This window comes from Castor canadensis, chromosome 4 (genome assembly GCF_047511655.1).
Source record: "Castor canadensis chromosome 4, mCasCan1.hap1v2, whole genome shotgun sequence".
Taxonomy (NCBI): Eukaryota; Metazoa; Chordata; class Mammalia; order Rodentia; family Castoridae; genus Castor; species Castor canadensis.
In genome coordinates, this window is record NC_133389.1 from 52524793 (window position 1) to 52547473 (window position 22681).

At 44.4% G+C, this 22681-nt stretch overlaps 2 protein-coding genes across 3 annotated transcripts in view; one reads left to right on the plus strand and one right to left on the minus strand.

Moving 5' to 3' along the window:
* The first annotated feature begins 1348 nt into the window (after positions 1–1348).
* On the plus strand, positions 1349–21873 carry Rmc1 (regulator of MON1-CCZ1). The gene is made up of 20 exons (XM_020153778.2): positions 1349–1600; positions 2121–2197; positions 4366–4450; positions 5316–5372; positions 6668–6754; positions 10066–10206; positions 10518–10621; positions 11503–11592; positions 11665–11770; positions 12496–12607; positions 15387–15431; positions 15700–15753; positions 16875–17003; positions 17650–17756; positions 19629–19748; positions 20068–20145; positions 20401–20505; positions 20593–20661; positions 20750–20975; positions 21683–21873. The coding sequence occupies exons 1-20, from the start codon at positions 1499–1501 to the stop codon at positions 21760–21762; spliced, it is 1974 nt and encodes a 657-aa protein (XP_020009367.2). The 5' UTR covers positions 1349–1498; the 3' UTR covers positions 21763–21873.
* The window catches only part of Npc1 (NPC intracellular cholesterol transporter 1), a 51857-nt gene continuing 48402 nt past the window's right edge, over positions 19227–22681 (minus strand). For both annotated transcript variants that reach the window (XM_074070168.1, XM_074070166.1), the window contains one exon: positions 19227–22311. In XM_074070168.1, the coding sequence (XP_073926269.1) occupies positions 22300–22311 (12 nt within the window). In that variant the 3' untranslated portion in view covers positions 19227–22299. The remainder of the gene's footprint in view (positions 22312–22681) is intronic.

Consider the following 22681-nt stretch of genomic DNA (forward strand, 5'->3'; position numbering starts at 1 on the left):
CAGGGGCTTCCAGGTGCTTCAGCATCCCCTGGGCCCAAAACCACTGTCAAGACCACTGTGGCCAGGGCCCCTCTCCCATAGTAATGTGTTACCTGCTCAGGCTGCCAAAACAACATTTATTTTCTCATGTCGGAGGCTGGAATTCCAAGAATGAGGTGTCAGCAGGGTTGGTTTCTTCTAATGCCTCTCCCCCTGGCTTTCAGATCGCTGTCTTCTTACTGTGTCTCCACAGCTGAGAGTTGAGAGGAAAAATGCCTTGGTGCACTGAAGTTTAGCTCTGCCCAAGCAGCACTTGCAGTCCAATATAAGCCCCCAGCCGGCCCTGATTCTTGGGTTGCCGGCCTTACAGCTGTAATGGGTTCAGTGTTTCCTCAGGTTCCCAAGGGAGAAACCCTCCTTAATGAGAGAGAGAGAGAGAGAGAGAGAGAGAGAGAGAGAGAGAGAGAGAGAGAGAGAGAGAGAGAGAGAGTGTGTTTCCTCAGGTTCCCAAGGGAGAAACCCTCCTTAATGTGAGGGAGAGAGAGAGAGAGAGAGAGAGAGAGAGAGAGGTCCACTGTAGCTAAGTCATGGTTGGGGTTTCTTCTGGAAAATAGACTCCATTGGAGTGCCAGACTCTCACAGTCACTTCCTAGACAGGCTTCTCCAGTTTGGCACAACCTGTACCGACCTCAGGTGAAGACTTGTCCCTTCTTATGTCACCAAATATGATGCACAGATGACGCATGACACAGCAGGAATTTCAGGTGTTCAGGGTTCTTGGGTCCACTCTGAGAAGGAAAGCACAGGCAGACTCAGCAGCAGAGGTCAGAAAGATTTTATTTGTAGAGGAGAAGAGAAGGGCTGCATGGGGGAGTTCAGGGGGACACGGAAACCAGTGGTCCGGTGGGTCAGATTGGAAATTGGGTTTTATAGCCTTTTTGCAAAGGGTTAAGATGGTAAATTTTTACCGTGTTTTTAAACCAAATTTAAAAGGGCTCGCATGCAATCCAAGCAGGTTTCCCAGTTGCAAGTTCACATCTAGCGTCGGGGCTCATTCTCTCACTAAGCTCCACAGGCAGGAAGGAGTCCTGGCACCAAGGGCGCACATAAATCCCTGGGAAAGCACAGGTGAGCCTTTCCAGGACACTTGGGTCAGGATGGCATCTGCTCGGGCCACAATCCTGCTTCCGGGTCACCGCCCTTGGCTCATCCACCCTCCCTTTAGAAAAAGGGAGGAGCCCCTCGCTGGGGGCGGGGAGCGCCTACTGCCTGTGGGCCCCACCACTGGACGTGGCCCGTTTAAGCGCGGAGGCCCTCGGGTCACGTGGTGGGCGGGCCGGGGGCGTGGCACCAGGAAGCGGCCTCAGCGCCCGGCCGGGATCGCCGCCGCCTCCCCCCACCCGGCGAGCCTGACTCCCCCGGCCCACGCGGCCCACGCCCCGCGCCGGCGCCTCTCGCCCCGCTCTGCTCTAAGCTGGCGGCCGCCCCCAGGGCTGCAGCTGTCGCCGCGGCGCCCGCCATGGGCGAGGAGGACTACTACCTGGAGCTGTGCGAGCGGCCGGTGCACTTCGAGAAGGCGAACCCAGTCAACTGCGTCTTCTTCGACGAGGCCAACAAGCAGGTCCGGCGGCCGGGCGGTCGGTGCGCGGAGCCCGGGGCCCGCGGGCCAGGCCGGGCCTCGAAGCCCCGGCCCGCGCTCCAGCCCCGTGCGTGGGCCGTGCGGTCCCCGCTGCACCAGCCCTCGGCCGCCCCGACTGGGTCGTCAGCTGTCAGCAGAGCCTTTTATCTTTGTCATAGTCACACTCGCAGCCAGGGATTTTTTTTTTAACATGTTGAGATGTTCCGTTTTCTCGAAATGTTGCAAAGGAGAAAAGCAGTGGGTACCTGCGTGCACCCGCACCAAGTGCACGAACCGACCCGCGGGAGACAGACAGTGGGGACAGCAGCCTTTTGTTTTGTACTCTCTTCTTTTTAAACAATTCATAGGATCAGCCAAGCTCCTGTACCTAGATGTGTGCCCTGGTATTTAAGGTGGACCAAGGTTGTGGAACACCAGGAACAACCACTGATACATTGGCATATGAGCCTAGATAGAGCCTTTCAAAGTTCAGACCATTGACGTTGCTGCTTTTCCTTCGCAGGTTTTCGCTGTTCGATCAGGTGGAGCTACTGGGGTGGTAGTTAAAGGCCCAGATGATAGGAATCCCATCTCGTTTAGGTAACAGTATTGCCATTTTCAGAATGATTTTTCACATGCGAAGCAATATGCTGTTTTTCGAATTCAAAAGATGGTTGTATAAATTTGTCTTTGCCTCTCCTAAGAGCTTTGAGGTGCTTGTATGTGGGTGGGATCCCTGTATGTAGGGAGAAGAAGCAGACACCTGCTGGTGGGGTCTTGGTGCACGTTGTAGAACGGTTACAGTGAAAATATGTGTAGCAGTTTATGTGGGTGGGAATCAGATACTCCAAAAATAGGGCACCTACTTCCTGCTACTTGAACTTAGCAAGTCAGGGCATTGATGCACTGGTTTCCGCTCCTTGGAGAGTGGGGGCTTTATTTCCTCCTTGTAGCCCAGGTCTTTTTAGAGTGTTGGTGGGTGGAGGAGATTCAGTGTTTCTCTGTAATACAAGAAAGTCATGGCTTCCACTATACTGAATGTCCCAGTTTATACAAGTCGAGGTGGAGTAGCCCCTTTCACTTTTATAAATGTCTGTTTGGGTGACAAACTATCCAGTCATCTTAATTCCTGTGATTACAGAAGGAAAAAGTACAAGGTAGGCACTCAATTCACTGGTAACTTAAAGTTACATAGTTAAATTGGGTTTGGTGGTACATACCTGTAATCCCAGCACTCCAGGAAGCTGAAGCAGGAGAATCTGGAATTCGAAGCCAGCCTGGGCTATGTATTGAGATACTGTCTTGAAACAAAACACAAAAAGCACACACACACCACACACAGTCAGCCTCTGTTAATGGGAAAGTGCAGTAGAAAACAGTCCACTTTTTCTTGTTATTCAGCAAACACTGATGGCAGCCCATGTGTAAGCGAGTAAAGGATGAATTAGCCTGATCTCCTTTGGAGAACTAACTTCAGTGTGGGAGAAAAGAGTAGCAAATTCTATTTGCTGTGATAGGTGCTGTTCAGTATGTGGAGACACATAAGAGATGTGGCCTTGATCTTGGGATAGGGTAGGGGTACCCCTAGCTGGGAATATGTGGCATTGTGTTGGTGTTCTTAAGGAGGCATGCAGCCTTTGAACAAGGTTTTAAAATATGAATGGCAGATTTCTGGGTGGAGAATCGGGGAGACCTAGGTGGAGCACACCAGGGGCAAAGGTGTAGCGTTTTGGGGATTTTACATCTGTGTAACTGAAAGTCATATTCTGTGGGGAAGAAGTGGTGGTGGTGTGGCAGGGGTGGCTTGAGCCTTATACATTCCCCTGTGAGATTAGGGCTTTATCTTATCACTGAAAACTTGTCAGGTTGTGTCACTTTGGTGTTTGGAAACATCATGCTGTCTGCATCCTTGATGCTGGATTGTTGGGAGCCTAGCAGGCTGGGATAGCACTGAGAGACAGAAGTGATCAGCTGAGCCAGGTCACCATGGCCAAGACTCCATCTCATTGGAAACCAAGGCATGCTTAGGAAGGCCTGTGGTAGACCTGCATCTGAGATGTTCATGATGGTCTAGATTTGGGGGCTCTGAGGAGTTTGAGGGATATAGTACTGAATTTAACTTTTTAAAAACAGGTTTTGATAACCAGTGTTACTGATGTGTAATTGGCTCGTGATGCCCTGCATATATTTAGTGTATATAATGTGATGAGTTTTGACATATGTATATACCCGTGAAACTTATCACCACAGCCAAAATAATGGTCATGTCCACACCGCCCAAAAGTTGCCTTGTGCCATCTATTATCATCCCTTGGATGCCTTTTGAGCGGGTTTGGGGTGGTTGTGTGACACAAGGAGTAGACTGTCTAGGCCTTGCAGGAGCTGTGTGTTGCATGGGACAATGGAGAGTAGAGGCTTCCCTCTGAAAGCTTGCTGTGAGATCCACAAAGAGAAGGCTGTATTTGTGGAGAAGGTCACTATGTGGGTACACAGTGTAGTTATGTCTAAACAAATTCTCAGGGGATGAGCATATGTCATCCCAATTCTATAATCACTCATTACCTATTGTCTTCTCAATTTATCCAGCAACTTGTCACTAGTTGAATTTTGTTGTTAAAATGAGGTCCTGCTGACAGCTTCAGAAACATAATTCTAGTGTTAAGCTAGGATTTGCTGCCTCCTGAATGTTTGTCTTGTTTTTTGCTAATAAGTGATAATAGCTAGAATTCTGTTTTGTTTATCTTGTAACCTATTTTTTCTTCTTAAAGAATGGACGACAAAGGAGAAGTGAAGTGCATTAAGTTTTCCTTAGAAAATAAGATACTGGCTGTGCAGAGGACCTCCAAGACTGTGGTAAGACACATCTTCAAATATAGTAGTAAACAGAGAACATTAGAAGTACATTTGGAAGAGAAGGAATTGCAAAATTCTCTGTGCTAAAGGAAATACTTATCTCACTGTCCTGAAGGATATAGTTACGTAGCATTGTATTGGAACCTTTATAGATGAGAAAGACATTTGAGTGGATAAATAAATCTGATCTTAGTTTGACATTTTTGGCTTACAATTTTTTTAAAAAGTAATTTGGGACTCTATGCATCTTTGTGTTGCTTGATAGCTAAGCAGAATGGATTGTGTGAGGTATAGTTTTTGATTGCTTGGTGAATTAGCCTTATTTAAGTCACTTCATTTACTCGCTTATTTCATTTTTGAATGTAGGGTCTAATAGGAACTGATATTCAGAGTTGAAGCAGCTTACTGGAACTTTATCTTTTAGAAATATTCCCTATTGCAGGGTTAGGGCAGTGTAGCTCAGTGGTAGAGTGCTTGCTTAGCATGTGCAAGGCCTTGGGTCAATCCTCAGCACTGGGGAAAACAATAAAAGCTGTTGAGATAGGCAGAATCCTGCTCTGATTTCCTTCATCAGTATTAATGGTCAGAATATCTGAGAAGACTCTTGTGAAAAGCAGTGACCCATTCCTCTGACATCACTCATTTGAGCAATGAATTTTCGAAGTTTTTAGCTGACTGATTGACCTGCTATTAAGGAGGCAGATGATCCAAATTCATCTTTGTATGTTTCTTGTTTTGGATGTGAGTAATTTTCTGATCACTTTTACAAATTGATCAGGCTTTTCACATTGTAGTATGTCTGGGTAGGTTGGCAGTAAGCAGCTCAATCCACATTTTTCCCTGTGTTTGTTTTCTTCCTTTCTAGGATTTTTGTAATTTTATCCCTGATAATTCTCAGCTGGAATACACACAGGAGTGCAAGGTATGGACAGGTTCTTTCCACAGCTGATGGGCAGGCAGCCTTAGCTGTGGGCTGCATGTGGCGAATGGTGGGGGTGGGGGTTGGAGGTATCAGTTTCGAATCAGGCTCTGGGGAACGCTGAGATGATGAGCTGGGGATTCCATATGGAACCCTAAACAGTCTTTCCATTTTGAAAGTCTGTGTTTTCATTATGAAGTGGAGCTGGGTGGATGAGTGGTGGTGGATGCTCCCCCGCCCCTGCCCCATATCATGGCTTGTTCTGACCTGCCTTGGGTTTCCTCAGGCTGGGATCCACACACACCCCTCCTCTTTAGGTTTTGGTGAGGAGTTTTCCCCTTTCCTGATGGTGTTTTCTTTCCTCGGTTTCTTGTGCATTGCATGTCCTGTGCTTTCTCTTTCTCAGGGTATAGATTTAATCTATGTTAATTAGCTTTGCTAAGTATAGTAAGCTGGGCTGAAGGGAGCTCAGCTAAAAATGACTGTGTGGCAGCTGGGCAGCTAACCAAGGCTGCTAGTGGATGGGGAGTGGCTTTTTGCACCTTCCTAACTCTTTTGCTGAGTATGGGCACCTCAAAAAGGAGAGGCTCAGAGCCAAGTAACTGAACCTCTCCCATGCCTGCAGCTGCTCTGCAAGTCAAACAGCTTCTCAGCTTAGCCTGTCGGGTCTGTGGTCTCAGTGTCCCCAACCCCATTTTGTTCAATACCCACAGAAATACTGTAATACTGTAGGTCCTTATGCTTTTTGTGTGTGTGTGTGTGTTACTGGGGCTTGAACTCAGGGCATACACCTTGAGGCACTCCAACAGCCTTTTTTTTTTTTTTTTTTTTTTTCTCCTTTGGCGAAGGATTTTTTTGAGATAGGGTCTCCTCAAACTTTTTGCGCAGGACGGCTTCAAACTGTGATCCTCCTGATCTCTGCCTCCTGAGTAGCTAGGATTACAGGTGTGAGCCACTGGTTCCCAGCTAGACACTTAAAATTTTTTTTTAAGTTTAGGAACACCTAACACAAAAAGGGCTGGTGGAGTGGCTCAAGGTGTAGGCCTTAAGTTCAAGCCCTGGTACCGCAAAAAAATTTTTTTAAGTGTTTTTTTTTTTTTTTTTTTTTTTTAATAACGTTTTCATTATATAGTAGCTCTACAGGGGTTTTGTTGTGACATTTCCTTATATGCGTACAGTGTACCCCAGTTTGGTTCATCCCCTCCGGTATTCTTCCTCTTTCCCCTCCCCCTTTTAAACTTTTGAAGGGAGTTATGTGTACTTTTCTCACTAAGTAATCTTTTTATAATTCTTTTCAGACTAAGAATGCCAACATACTAGGATTCTGCTGGACCAGTTCTACTGAAATCGTCTTTATAACAGATCAAGGAATCGAATTCTACCAGGTATTACACTTACCACTTACGTTTACTAGTGAAAGCAAAGGCAACTTAGCAGCCATTTGAATTCAGCACTAGAGATATTTTGAGCTTTTAGAGGTGTAGTCTCTTGCTTGAGTTTTTATTTTTTTCTAAATTACAAGTAAGTCACTTCTTTAAAATATTCAAACATTACCTATGGAAAATAAAAGTCCCCAGAATCTCTGTAATAACTGTTGTAAGCAGTTTGGTATATAGTCCTCCTTTTTTTTTCTTTTTTTTTACCAATATACAAACTTTTTTTTACAGAAAAGGTGATTATTGTATATGAATTTATGCAGCTGAATTTTTTGGCATAATAATATATCTTGGCTATCTTCCTCATATTTTATTCTGATTGAATGTATTATGCTATGTAGATGTACCTCATTTATTTTACCAGTTCCCTGTTGATGACTATCTGGCTTGACTTCACTTTTTTCGATTACAAACAGTCCCTTAGTGAACATGCTTATCCACATTTATATTCTCCGGCGAGGCGGTTCTTGAAACTACAGCCTAGTTGTGAACAGATACCATTACATTTCTTCCACAAGTTTCCACTCAGTAGCAATGTAGGAAGCTGAATTTTCCACACCTTTGCCAGAATTAGATATTCTTAATCTACAGACATTTGTCAATCTGAGAGGTAGAAAGACAATATGTCTCTTCTACTTTTTCATAGGGCTCTTGTCCATTTGTATTTCATTTGTGGGGACTGCTTCAGTTTGTTTTCTGTTTTTTTTTTTGTGTGTGTGTGTGTTTGTATGTTATTGGCGTTTGAACTCAGGGCTTCACGCTTGCTAGGCAGGTGCTCTGCCACTTGAGTCACTCTACCAGCCCTTGCTTCAATTTTTTTATTGTGGTAGAAAACATATAACATGAAAGCTAGCATCTTAACCCTTACTAAGTATACAGTCCATAGTATTAAACATACTCATTCCTGTTGTTGTGAAATGTATCCAGAACTCTTTGATTTTGCAGTGTAAGATTAGCACCTCCCTTTACACCCAGATCCTGGCAACCACTGTTCCACTTTCTATTTCTGTTAAGGTTGACTGTTTCAGATAACCTCAAATAAGTGGCATTAGCAGAGTACTTGTCTTTTTGTGATTGGTCTATTTTCACTTAGCGTACTGTCCTCAAGATTCTTCCACCTTGTCACTTATGACAGGATTTCCTTGTTTGGGCTGAATAACTTTCCGTTGTGTGTATATATATGTTTGCTTACTCACTCATCTGTTGATAGGCATTTGATTGTGTCTGTCTCCTTGCTCTGTGAATAATGCTGCTCGAAACATGGGTCTGCAAATATCTCTTCAAGAAGTGGGATGGCTGGGTCTTACTGTAGTTCCTTTTTTTTTTTTTTTTTTTTTTGAGATATGGTCTCACTATGTAGCCCATGCTGGCCTCAAAACTTCCTGTGGAGCCCAGGCTGGCCTCAAACTTGAGATCCTCCTGCCTCAGCCTTCCAGGTACTGGGATTGCAGGTGTGGTCCACCATGCCTAGTGGTAGTTACTTCATATTTTTTCTAGGTTCTTTTTTTGTTCTTCAGGGTGCTAGGGATCAAACCCAGGGATTACATCTGCTAAGCAGCATTCTACCACTGAGCTACATCCTCAGTGTTGAGCATTGTTTTGTGTGCCATTGGCCACTCGTGTATCATCTTTGGAGAAATTGCTATTAAATTCTTTTGCCTATTTTTAAGTTGATTATTAACCTTTTTGTTGAGTTGTAGGAGTTCTTTATTCTGGAAATGAACCTCTTATCTAATATATGATTTGCAAGTATTTGTTCACACTCTGTAGGTTATCTTTTCACTTTGTTCATTTTGTTCTTTGATGTACCTGCCTGTTCATCTTTTCCATCTTTTTTTTTTTTTTTTGTAGTACTGGGGTTTGAACTCAGGGCCTACACCTTGAGCCACTCCACCAGCCCTGTTTTGTGATAGGTTTTTTCGAGATAGGGTCTCACGAACTATTTGCCTGGGCTGGCTTCCAACTTCGATCCTCCTGATCTCTGCCTCTGAGTAGCTAGGATTACAGGTGTGAGCCACTGGTGCCCAGCCTGTTCATCTTTTAATATGTTCTGCCTGCCTGACCTACTGAGCCTGTGTGTGAGATCTCTAAGTAGAGCCAGTGTAGAGGGTGTTAGGTTCTTTCAGGTTTTAATTGTAATTCCAGAATTTTTTTTTTTTCTTTTTGGTGGGACTTGGGTTTGAACTCTTAGCTTTTTGCTTGCAAAGCATACACTCTACTCAGTCCAGGTTTTACTTTTATTGATCTAATGTAAGTAGTATGATTTAAAATTGATGGAGAAAACATACCTGTATAAGTGAAATGTGAGATGCTATACCATGATGCTTTGCACAGGGCTGTCATCAAAATCTTTATAACAGCCAGTAGAGAAGAACACTTAAAAGAAACTTTAAATCTGATTCAGAGATTCACATGTGTATGAAGTATGAAATATGCTAGCATGAAAAGGATGACTGACTTTACAGAGTGGTTCCCTGTGGTAATAATTTAAAAGTCTGTCCTCTGCAGTGGGAACATGTACATTATATTTACCTAGGTGGTCTTCAGGTCCTCCAGAAATGGGTTCAAAAGAAAGAGGACTCCATTGCATCCTTACTTCATCTTACTCGGATTATGAGGAGACTCGTGCCTCCTGGCTTTGGTCTCCCTGATGGTTCTTGGTACAGTGCTCCATGAACTTTAAAGTATTCCTTAATGTGTCAGAATATGTAGAGTATATTTAAAATGTGCCTTGATTCTACACATGTACTTGAGTCTGAACAAGGGAGCCCCTCCAAAGAAGCCCATCTCAGCCTACTGAGGTGGAAATGGAGACCAGGCAGAGGCAGATCTGCTGCATGCTGGGAGGTGGCTGGCCCTAGGGAGTTCCGTTTATTTTGAACATTTACCTAATAAATGAGAACTTTGTAGTTTCTTGCTCTTGGGTGCATGGTACTTCAGACATGGACTTTGTAGTGAACAGCCTTCTAGATTGTAATTATTCTGTTCAGTTGCTCCCTAGTCTCTTTGAGCCTGATTCTCTCATTTGTTAAGTAGGGCTAATGGATGCCCACCTCTTGGGGCTGCTGTGAAGAGAAAATGAGTTCAGATATGAAAGCTGTAAGCATAGGGCTATGTAAGTAGCCGCTATAGTAAATGCAAATAACAATTCCCTCTTTAGGCAGTGGGCTTTTTATCTCATGTACTTGGTGTACTGTAACAGTCTTCTGACATTTTGCTGCTTTTGAAATGAAGATTGTGTTTGTTGAACTTTGCCTCAGGTATCACCTGAGAAAAGGAGCCTGAAACTCCTGAGGAGCCATAACATCAACGTGAACTGGTACCTGTACTGTCCCGAGAGCACTGTGATTCTGCTGTCCACCACGGTCCTTGAAAATGTTCTGCAGCCTTTTTATTTTAGGGTAAGGGTTAGCCCCCGCTTGACAAAACTCCTTTTCCTCTCCTGTCCGGTGCTCACACCTTAATGGGTCACGCCCTTGAAAAGGGCAGGTTCCTCAACACGAACCTCACCATTCTGACCACTAGAGGGCATATTGCACTGCAGTGTCCCGCACCCCAAGAGTGATTCCTTCTCTGGAGACACCATCTGTAGAATAGCATGTAGTTGGAAGGGGCCCAAAGATAGCATACGTATCTGTTCACTGATTTAATGCAGGGAAGGCTGGACCATGGAAGAAGTTTAATAAACTCTCCTACAATTTCCCCCCAATAGGCAGGCACTATGTCGAAGCTGCCCAAGTTTGAGATTGAATTACCAGCTGCACCGAAGTCAACTAAACCTAGCCTTTCTGAACGGGACATCGCCATGGCGACCATGTATGACCATCCTTGAGAGGCTTCTTTCTTATAGTTGCTTTTACTGACATAGGCGGTAGGAGTGTGTTATGAGCCTCAGCAAAAGAACCCTTAGAAAACTTCCCTTTCTTCTGTTTCATATGTAGATTTAATAAATATAGAACCATGGGATCTTTCAGCACAATTTTTTTTTTTTTGGTAGTACTGGAGTTTGAACCGAGGGCTTTGCGCTTGCTAGGCAGGCTCTGTAAGACTTCAGCCATGTTTCCAGCCCTTTTTGCTATGATTATTTTGAAGATAATGTCTTGCTTTCTGCCCAGGCTGGCCTGGACCACAATTCGCCTATTTTAGGCTTCCCACCTTTACTAGGATGACAGGTGGAGTGCCACCACTCCCAGCTTTTTTCCATAGAGATGGGGTCTCCAAAGTTTTTTTTGTTTTTGCAGCTGTCATCCTTTCTCAGCCTCCCGTGTAGCTTGGGATGACAGGCACATGCCATCACATGAGGTGTGGTCTCTTAAACTTTTTGCTCATGCTGGCTTTGGACTGCAATCCTCCTGATCTCAGCCTCCCAAGTAGCTAGGATTATAGGCATGAGCCACTGGTCCTCAGCAAGGATAACCAATAATAATGTATTTCTGATGTTTTTGGACTCTGCTTATTCTTTCCAAAGGCTGTGACCCAACTGGATGTAGTGTTGTAGTCTCAGGTTTTCTCCACTTGGGTTTATAATAGGCCTTGTATAATTAACCTCAGTTTCTTTGTAAACATCTTTGTTGGCTGCAGAGTAGTCCTTTAAGTGAATTCTCATAATTTATATAACTGGCGTTATGATTCAGCATTTAGAAGGGAGGAATTTTAAATGGCCAAAAGTGACTTATCTCTCTCTATCCTCTGGGTAGATACGGGCAGCTTTATGTTCTCTTCCTGAGACATCATTCTCGGACTTCCAACAGTACAGGAGCGGAGGTGGTCTTGTATCATCTACCACGGTATGTTTCATGCTTTTAAAGTATGGACTAAAGCCTGTCTATCTACTTTTTAATCTTTCTTTTATTTTACAGAGAGGGCCCGTGTAAAAAGATGCACATACTGAAGTTAAACAGGACGGGAAAGTTTGCCCTAAATGTGGTAGACAACTTGGTAGTGGTCCATCATCAGGACACAGAGGTACAAGCTGTGCGGGAGATCTGATCTGTTACGTGGCAGGCTTGCTTAACAGCCTTGTGAAGATTGGAAGAACTTTTTGAACAAGGACTTGAAAGAGGCCTCTATGCTCAAAGTTTTGGTCTTCCAGGTGTAAATGTTTTAGAAAAAAGTGATTCCCTTATAGTTGGTTACAGATAATTACAATCTGTTTCAGAAAATAACACAAGGTTCAACCTTTGAAATAGTTATTTGTTTAAGCCAGCGGAGTCTACAGCAGTACTGTGGTGTGGCTTTTGCCTGGGTCTGTGACCTCTGTGCTCTGTGAGTGGGCATGAAGGGCAGTGCCTGACAATCATGGTTTGAGGCTGTGGGGCCCATGAGGTCTGAAATGGGTCCTGCTTTTCCTAGGCCATTAATGGGACATCTAGTAGTTAAAAAAAAAAAAAAAAAAAAAGCCACTTTCCTCCCCTCCCTTCCCAGAGGGTGGTGATGTCATATCTCTGACTAATGAAAGTGTTTCAATTAAAGTGAAAAGATCTGCTTAAATCACATCCAATCTTCAAAAGAAGCATGCTGGAAGTGTGGGGAGTATTTGTGAAAGGAGATAAAAATGGAAGAGAGAAGCGATGTTGATGGAAAATTCCTCCATGAATGAAAACCGGCCAGTAGGGATGGAATGCAAACACAGATTTTGAAACTGAACTGGAATGGTGAGGTGCAGCGTGATGTTTTTTTCTCTCCTGTAGACATCGGTAATATTTGACATCAAGCTCCGGGGAGAGTTTGATGGCACCGTGACCTTCCACCACCCAGTGCTTCCAGCCCGATCCATTCAGCCCTATCAGATCCCCATGGCAGGTAATGTGGACTTCGTGGAGGGGCTGTGCTGTTGTGGGACACATTCAAAATGAGATGAGCAATGCACAGGATGCCCAGATCTGTTTGACTTTTGAGAGGGCATTTATTCCTTTTTTTTACATTTTTAGCAATATGGGGTTTGAACTCAGGGTCTTCTGCTTGCCAGGCAAGCACTCTACAAGCACTTCATCCTCACCTCCAACCCTTTTTGCTTTAATATTTTTCAGATAGGGTCTTGTGTGCTTTTTTTGCCAGAGGCTGTCCTTGGATTGTGATCATTTTACCTCACACCTAGCTGAATTATAGGCATGCACTACCACACCCAGCCCTATTTTTTTTTTTTTTTTGTCTGTGTGTGAGTGGTGGGATGGAACCCAGGACCTCACTTATGCTAGGCAAGTACTTTACCACTGAGTTACATCCCAAGCCAATTTGTTCTGGTTTAAAAAAAAAAAATACCAATGCCTCTGATTCTATGAGATAAAATTGTGTTGTGGAAAGCATTTTATAAGATAAATGAATCTTCCTTTGACAAAAATAGAATGTTTCTCTTCCTTAACTTTATAGTGGAGAGTTGTGATTAAATATGGAAGCTGAAAAATTTTTAATGTTGAACCTGTAACAGATTGTTTGCCTCAGCTCTGTAACCCTGAAATTAAATGTGGTTGTGGCTATTATTTTAACCTGGGGTTACTTTTCCCTTTCATTTTCCCATTCTGTGTTGTAGTTAAATACTGCTGGTGGTATCAGTAAGAACTATGGCTGTGCTTCTTAGGTTTATTACAGATCCGCGTTCTTTCTGCTGGAAGAAGTAGGGGAGGAAGTCCAAAGAGAGGATGTCAGGATTTCAGAAAAGAGGAAAGAAACCATTCAGCTCACTTTGCTTGTTCCCAGTGTAAATCCACTTTAAGATAGAGCTCAAACAATATTCCACTTTCTTGATTTTAAAGGAGGTTGGAGTGCACAGTTAGCTAGATGGAATCTTCCTGTGAATCCGTCAGATGCTCACATTTGGAACTCTGGTAGCCGCATTTTGTTCCTAAGGGAAACACCTGTCAGATGGCACCCTGGGGGGGTGGTTGTTCCAGCTTGTGCTCAGGAATTCTGCCTTTCACAGGTAGATTGAGAATGGGCTCTAGGTGAAGGTTCAGCAAGAATACCACCTCCAGGCAGCCTTCCCTGTCTTGCTGGGTCAGCCAGAAACTTAATTGCTTCCTGGCATAGTGGGAAGGAGTTGCTGTTTCTCACAGATGTTTGATTGGGTTTTTCTGCCTTCTGGGTTTTTCTGTTCTTTCTGGCATCTCCCTTTTCTTTGGATAATAATGTTAGCATTAAAAGAATAGGTTATGTAAGCTGAGTGTGGTGTTTCATGCTTATAATCCCAACACTTGGGATGTGGAGGCAGAAAGATCTTGAGTTGAGGTCAGCCTTGGCCTTTTTTGAGACCTTGTTTCAAAAAAGCCAAATATGTCTGCTGTCCACTTGGCATGCAAGTGACTGCTGGGGAGCTGGGAGGAACCATTGTAAACATTGAAAGCCTTCAGCTCTGACCAATTGCAAAGGACCAATTAAGAGGCAATTGGGAGCTGGGCATGGTGGTATATAGCTATAATTCCAGCTACTTGGGGGGTGGAGGCAGGAGGATCTTAGTTTGTGGCCACTCCTATGAAAGGTAGCGATGAGACCATAGCTAAAAAAGCGGGGTGGGGCTGGGGGTGTAGTTCAAGTACATAGTGCACTTGCCTAGCAAGGCCCTCCGTTTAGGGCTCTAGGGAGCAAGGGCAGGTGAGTGTTATGGGATTAACTGCCTTTTCATATCCCGGGGATGTGAGCCCCAGGCAGACTTCATGTGCTGCCATCGGGTGGTGCTGTGAGGGAACTGAAAGGGCAGTTTTGAAAATGTGGATGGTAATCTGGGGAAGTCAGCTCCCCTTTTTCCTTCTGGTTTGGCCAATTAGACCAGTGGTTCTCAGTTTGTCTGCATGTTAGGAAAGCTACCAGGCTCTCGGGCATGTGGGTTGGCGCTATGTCAGCTGTGGTGTTGAGGCTGTTGGCTCAATGCAGACCTTCACTGTTGGGTCCAGTGTGTAAGTGCTCTGTGCTGAAGCTTGCCTGTGGGCCTGTTCCCTGCATTTGGGTGGGTGGTCTGTTCAAAATGGCCTTTTCTGACCAGCTGATTAATGCTGCTCTCTGATTGTACCAGGGTAATTGGAACATAACTGGAAACCCTGTTCAGCTAGTAGGACCACCCAAATGACACACAAGTGGTGTAACTGGTCATTATGGGTCCTTGTCATGTAAGGTTGGGTGTGCTCCCTTCCAGATGCACTCTCCATGCCTGGACCTACTCTGCTGTGAATAATTGAGCTAATCTTTTAGATAACTGAGCCACAAACCATTTTATTCAAACATTCACAGTGAATCTTGGTGTTTAGTTTTGGATCATCCAGGTCAGTTTCTCAATGCTTTAATGTACATGTATAAATGGTGATGATTCATTTTGTTTATCAAAAAAGAAAAGCCCACTGTGAGTGAAGTCTTAATATGCTTTCCCCTCCTTGTGGAGACATTTTCATGGATTGCTTTGGACTCACTCCCACCCCTTCCTCCCCGTGTATGCTGTCAGTGAGACAGTATGGCTCACTTCTTTACTTAAGTATAAGCAAATAAACATCTTCTAATAACATTAAAATGTGTGGCCTTTTGCATCCTAAGTGCTAGTAACAGTATTTCCAGCCTTTTCTGACTGTTGTGTCACACTTCTTTTCTCAATTTGTAGGTCCTGCTGCTGTGACCAGCCAGTCTCCTGTTCCGTGTAAACTCTGTATCCTTCACAAAGGCTTGGCACTGTGCACATAGGGAGAGTCGTCATCCTTTCTTCACAGACTGGTCCAGCAGCATCCCCACACTTCTCCTCCCCACCCACTGCGACTCCTACTCAGCTCTGGACAAGGCCCAGAGAGCCACCCCTGGGGAGCTCTCCTGATCTTTTATGACTCATTTGGTGGCCTCAACACATGGGGGTGGGCTTGAAACTGAGCTTGCCTTTTATTTTTATTTCTTCCTGATTTAGAGTTTCCTATAACATGTAGATTCTTCTTCCTGGATTGTCTTTCAACCTGACATCATCATCAGTGCAAGCCAAGGTAGGTCTGAGGGATGACCTGCATGTTAGAGGGAGACAGCTCGTTGACTTTATGTTGCACTTGTAGCAGTGATGGTGTCTATGTGAATCTCTGAGATGGCCTCTCCCCTCAGCCTTGGGGTTGGGTTTGCTTTTCACTTTAAACTCTGCTTCCTACTGTGTGCCATTTTATCGTGAGTCTGTGCTTTTTTTTATAATTAAAGCAACAACTAAGATGGCCATTCCCTGCTATAAACTCATTCTGAAAAGCCAGACTCCATGAGGGGCAGCCATTCTTGTCCCCCTCCCACCATTCCCACATGTACCTGTGCCCATTTCTGTTCTGTGTGCACAGGAAGCCTGCTTCCTTCCTTGCCTTGCTGGTAAAGCCTCCTCAGTCTGATTCTCATCTCTTCCTGGCTAATCCCCTGGAGTCTTTTTCTGTTAGAGAACTTTCCACATTGATATTTAGTCAGCCCTGTATTTTCCTGTCTTTTCCTCTGGGATTCTCAAGGAAAGAGCCCTAAGGCCAAAGGCATCCACTGTATGTAATGAACTCAGGTCTCTCCTGTGTATTTGGAAATGTTCCTGCCCTGTACATACCCAGGCAGAGTTGAGAGAGTGGCTGCTCTGATCATTTTTGACATAGTTCTTCATTCTCCAACAGAGCCCCAGTTGAGAAAGTGAGGTGTTCAGCACATGCGTGGGTTGACAAGTAGATGGATTATGAAATTCCATGGACAGCCTGTGGAGTGAGAGCAGGAGAAACCAAGTACAGGACTGACGTTGATGCCATATGTTAACCTTTTTTTTCTATTTGGAAAAATTGGAAAGGGACTGGGTACCTCCATTTGGAATGGAGGACCCATTACCCTCTGTATGCAGGAAGATATGCCCTTGGTGTGCCCGTGAACACGGCTTACTTGTGTGCAATTTGCCAGGTGTGCAGAAATAGTGTGGTTGTCAGTCCTGTTGTCAGACATGTTCTCAGCTATCCTGGCTTTGTGTTGGTTAGGAAGAAAGGGACATCAACTAAACTTTCATTACACCCCCTCCCCCATGGATGTTTAGGGGAACCACTTGGACTTTTTTTCTGGTTTGTACCTTATTGTATCATTCAGTATGCTGCCTGTTCAAATCCAGGTTACCTCTGGAACCTCCAGGTGAAACTTCAGCCCATAGTAAATCTCTTGCCAGATAAAGGAAGGCTGATGGACTTTCTTCTCCAGAGGAAGGAGTGCAAGATGGTCATCCTGTCTGTCTGTTCACAGAGTACGTTGATTCCTTCTCCGCGTTTCTGGTTCTGATGTTAGGACTTTGGTGCCTGCCACCACCTTTTATAGGGAGCTGGCCGCATTATTTATTTGAAAGGTGGCTTATTTAATCCCTGGAAAGACTGCAAAATATAAAAATGGCTTACAGTAAAGGGTTTTTCCAGATAAAAGCAGACTTAAATGTGGGTTGGGCCCCCATCCTACCTTTAAAACAAATGTATTTCAGAATCCAAGTAATGAACTGCACATATTGATACTTTAAGAATCTCAAACTGAGCCAGGTGAGGTGACAGACACCTGTAGTACCAGCTACCCTGGAGGCTGAACTGGAAGGATTGCTTAATCCCAGGAGTTCAGGACCAGTGTGGGCAGCATAGTGGGGTCCTGTCTCAAAAAACAACTTCTTCCCCACCCCTAAAAAAATGCAGAATCTCCTGATATCTACCATAGCTATCTTTCCTTAGTCACTAGAAAGGGATTAAAAGTGATGTTTAGGTGTCAGGTCCCTAAAATATAACATTTCTTCCTTTGCCCTTTAAGGGAATATTTACACTGGTTACCCTTTGAGGTGACCATCAGCAATATGCTGAGGCTCCTGAGTTTACACAGTGGGTTTATCTGTGTGCACATTGTATCCTTTACAGTGCTCAGGGAGTCAGACAGAGCCACACTGCCTGTGATAGCCACCGTTTTTGATAAACTCAACCAGGAGTATAAAAAGTACTTGGATGCCGAGCAGAGTTATACAATGGTAAGTCAGATGGACTATGGCAAAGGCTCCTGTCACCTGTAGTGCAGGATTATGGTAGCACTAAGATTTAGGTCTTGCAGCAAAGGGCAAGGTGCATCCAGAGTTCCTGCACCCACTGGCTTGGGCTTTTGTCTCACTTAGTGCCCTCCTCACTTTGCTATGTCTTTTTAAATCTGTGTTTGATGTTATACTTTCATCCTTGGTCTACCTCTATTTTATAAATAAGAAAATCAGTTCTTCCTTTGCATTTTTTTATATACTGCCAGAGCCTGGACTTAGCTAATTAGAAATATAACTTCCAAAGCCAGGCTTGGTGGCTCATGCCTGTAATCTCAACTGTGTCGGAGGGGGAGATTGGGAGGATCACCGTTCAAGGCCAGCTTGGGCAAAAACTTAGCAAGACTCCCATGATTGTAAGTCAGGCATGGTGGCATGTCCCTGTGATCCCAGCTGTCGGGGAGACCATAGGTAGGTCTGAGGTCAGCCCTGGGCAAAGAGTGAGACCCTATCTGAAAAATAACTAAAGCAAAAAAAAAAAAAAAAAAAAAAAGAGGCAGTGCCTCAAGCAGTAGAGTACCTGCCTAGCAGGCATGAGGTTCTGAATGTAAACCTCTGTACTGCCCCCACCCCCAAATTTCAGTTATTTGCCTCACCTTTTCTTTTACTTTATAAAAATAAGACTGATCCTAGAATTCAGCCAGAATCCTCCATGAGGCAGTGATGCTTAAATATTAGCACCGTGCTTTTCACGTAGCAGGCATCAAATATTTGTAGTGAAAGGCTGGAAAAAAATGAATGTGGTACAGGTACCGTGCTTTAGTACGTCATATTTTCTGAAGCTAGGAAGAAAAGTTAGGAAAAGTAGGAGAAATTATTTCACTTCAAGGACCTGGTTAGTCCTGAGGCAAACAGTGGATGTGGTTTTAAACAACAAACCCAGAACTCCACTCTGCTTTGGCTATTTAAGGACAATAGGTCTAAAGCAGATTGCTGGAAGGAGGCTGGCTGCACAGATCATCTGTCCTGCCCTATCTGCCACAAAGGACAGCTGAGCCTTCCAGGCCCCTCTCTTGGTTCCACTGTTGGTGTCCTAGGCCATGGACAGTAGGACTGACCCTTGTAGCACATTCTGGGCTTTTCTGCACTGTCGTCATCAGGCTTCCTAAACCTTTAGCACTAAAGTGTGACCCACTCACCAGGGATGCAAGCAGCACCCAAAACTGTAGAAATGCAGGGCCTGCCCTGTATCCTACAGCTACTGCAGAATCCACATGGCACTACTTTGAAAAGTGAGGCCAAACAACTCTCCTGTTTAGTCATATTTGGAGAGCGCTGGCTTACCACTTAAAAATCCTGATACACTGGACTCATGTGTAGTGTAGCTCAGTGGAGAAGTACTTGCCTAACATGTGCGAGGCCCTGGGTTCCATCCAAGCCAATAAAATAAATAATAAAACTCCTGACATAGTCTTGGCAAGAGCTTCTCATTTATTGTTGGCCACAGCTTCATCAAACAAGGGCACAATAGCCATTTCATTTTTATTAGGTATCGAATGCCACATCATTCAGGATTAAGAAAATTAGGGGAGTTAAAACTCTTCAGAGGTTAGAAAAGATGAGACATATCTGAAAACTGACTTGGGTTTATTTAATCCCACTTCCATGAGCCCTGGAGTATTTTTCAGAGGACAGCTCTGCCCTGCTGCACTCCTCCCAGCCAGCATGGGAGACACTTTCATCTAAGTAGTGAAGTAACTCTTCTTTCATATGTTAGGTTCACAGCTAGGAACTCAGTCTTAATGGACTAACTGTAGTTGGCACCACTTATCTAAAAAAATGGATGAGATTGGAATTCATGATTTATTATTTCAGGCAGTAGAAGCAGGGCAAAGCCGGAGCAACCCACCCCTCAAAAGACCTGTGCGAACCCAAGCCGTGGTGGACCAGTCAGATGTGTACACCCATGTGCTGTCGGCCTTCACGGAAAACAAGGTGCACTACAGCTTTCCAGCATCCTCTGGACTGAGAGTTCTGCAAACGAGGGGCTGTGGGGCAGTAGCAGAACTCACAGTGCAGTGAGACTGACTGGAGTGGTTGCAGGGGAGGCCTGGAGGCCTGGTGCTGGCAGGTTGACTTCTAGTGTGCTGACTCAGATGCCACCGATGCGTGTGGTTCTGGGAGATCTGTGCAATGCCAGTAAAACAGAACCCTAGGCCACTCTACCACAGGAACAGCATGGGTGGGGATAAATGAGTGACCGGTATAGCTCCCTTGGCACCTGAGATTCACAAAACCCTTTGTCTCTCTGTAGGAGACGCCACATAAATTTGTGGTGGCCGTGCTGATGGAATACATTCGCTCTCTGAACCAGTTTCAGATCACAGTACAGGTACTTTCCAGTGGGCACCTGTCACCCTAAGTTAGAGGAGTCGGCCTACAGGTAGAAAGGTGACTCTTCTGATGTTAGAATTCAATGACTTTTTTTTTTTTTTTTAACATTCTACACTGGTTTTAGTTGGAATGAAAACATTTCTTGTGACATGGAAACTTGCTGGGGTTAGAGAGCTGCAGTCCTCAGGCAGCCTCTGGGCTGTCATGGCTGAGCAATTTGGCAATGTCTTGTCATTGCTTTTTTCCTCCCCAGCACTATTTACATGAACTTGTCATCAAGACACTTGTCCAGCACAACCTCTTTTACACGCTCCACCAGTTCCTACAGTATCATGTGCTCAGTGACTCCAAGCCTTTGGTGCGTATCATCAGTTTTACTTTAGTTGTGGTTAAAAACCGCAAATGGTAATCTTCCCACTGAAGCTAGTCTGCAACTGTCTTTCAGGCTTGTCTGCTGCTGTCCCTAGAGAGTTTCTATCCTCCTGCCCATCAGTTGTCTCTGGATATGCTGAAGGTAACGCTGGTCATCACAGCCTTGGGTGACATGAAGTTCCCTTCCTCTTGCTTAGCCTGACCTGCCTTTCTGTCTCCCTTACTTACAGCGACTTTCAACGGCAAATGATGAGATTGTAGAAGTTCTTCTGTCCAAACACCAGGTGTTAGCTGCCCTAAGGTTTATCCGGGGTATTGGTGGCCATGACAACATTTCTGCACGCAAGTTTTTAGATGCTGCAAAGCAGACTGAAGACAACATGCTTTTCTACACTATATTCCGTTTTTTTGAACAGCGTAACCAGCGTTTGCGAGGGAATCCTCATTTCACGCCAGGTAAATGTAGTAGCCATGGGAAGACATGCCACTTTCAAATGAGCAGCCTGAGTGAAGCTGGACTCAGTGAGTGAAGGAGGACTCCTCAGTTAGCTTTTCCTTAAGCAACAAGAGTTCCTAACAGCCAGCCAGTCTTCAGCCCCTGGTGTGTAACTGATGAAATCTGAGCACACAGCAGACCTGTTTAGGGTGGACACATTCAGGACCCAATTCAGGCAGTCTAGACACAGCCATATGTGACAGCTAATCAGACTCTGTCTTTGGAAGGAACAGGAAAGCACAAGTGATGAAGAGTTTACATGGCTTACTAAAGTAATGCTTCAATGTGGGGTAGGAAACAGGCTAATCACTCATCTGTAAATACTCTTGAGATCTAAGACTCTTTAGGATGGGGAATGAAAAGAACTCAAGTTACATTTGTTAGATTGGATTCTCAGGTCTACCAACTTCTAGCTTAATTAGTATATAGTGCAAGATGGCTTTCAGTGACAATGACAGGTTAGAATCTCTTCATTTATTCTGCTTGCTTAGCATATAGCTATTTGCTAGGGGTTGGGAAAGTACCAGTTCTGCACTAGAAAGGGCAACCCCAAAATGTAGGAAAACAAGATAAATGAGTTAAACCAGCATGCAACCTATGAGCTGCATTGCCTTTTTCTTTCTTTCCCTGCCATATCTAACTGGCGATTAAATCTATTCTTTCATAGGAGAGCACTGTGAAGAACATGTTGCTTTTTTCAAACAGGTTTTTGGAGATCAAGCTCTAATGAGGCCTACAACATTCTGAAATCACTTCCTAGGCTTTTTTATATAAAAATGTGTACAAAGTTAATTTATTGCATTAATAAAGCTCTTTAAACTACAAAATGTTATAATAAAGTTTCTATAACACCCACAAGTGTTACTAAAAATATGGTATAGAACGTGTGTGTTGGCTTCCTCCCAAGAAAAACAGGAGGCAGCCTGGATTGGCCTATGAAAACATCAGTGAGCAGCCATCCGATGTGTCCTTCCTCTTGCCCAAGATCCCAGGGGGAGGCTTTAGTGTCCTGCGGTCACCTTCAGATGCCATAATACTGCTTCACAAGTCAAGTGTGCATTCCTGAGTTTAAAAACATTCAGAGCTGCTGCTGAGATGCAGCCTGATGTCGGAGCATCCAGCGTTCAGCTCAGCCTTGACAGTGTAGCCACTGTCCAGTGGTAAACTGACCCATCCTAGACACAGTTCAAAGTCACCAAACCCTGTAAGAGGGCTAGAAATTTAGGAGTCGTTCTCGCTCTGTGCCTTTGTATCGATCTCGAGTGGCATGTCTTTTAGCTTTATTTACCGATGGTCCTATGAGAGAGAGAGAGGATAATTGTTACTCTTCAGGAGAAAAGTATAAAGTGTCTCCTTGAGTCAGAAAAAAAGTAATTTTCTTGATCTATTTTAATGCTTCACCTTACTTAAAAAGCTGTAAGGCAAATTAGTACAGCGTGTGTATGTCACTAGTACTTGGCATTAAACAGAAGTTCTTCTGACCTCTGCCTCACAAGTGGCTGGGATTACAGAGAACTATGATGCCAAGCCACAAATTCGTACTGTTCCCTTTTCAACCAGGGGTCATATGCACAAGGCAGAGTAGCCACAGAAGTACAAAGATATTAAGGGTGAACAGCAGAGGCAGTGTTCCGCTAAGAACTGTCAATCAGGGAAGTGAGTTCTG

What these genes read in the sequence shown, in the direction of transcription:
- Rmc1 (XM_020153778.2), top strand. Translation starts at nt 1,499, where the DNA reads ATGGGCGAGGAGGACTACTACCTGGAGCTGTGCGAGCGGCCGGTGCAC. An exon ending in GACATCGCCATGGCGACCAT is followed by an intron (nt 10,622 to 11,502) that starts GTATGACCATCC and finishes TCCTCTGGGTAG; the next exon opens with ATACGGGCAGCTTTATGTTC. An exon ending in CCGAGCAGAGTTATACAATG is followed by an intron (nt 17,757 to 19,628) that starts GTAAGTCAGATG and finishes TTATTATTTCAG; the next exon opens with GCAGTAGAAGCAGGGCAAAG.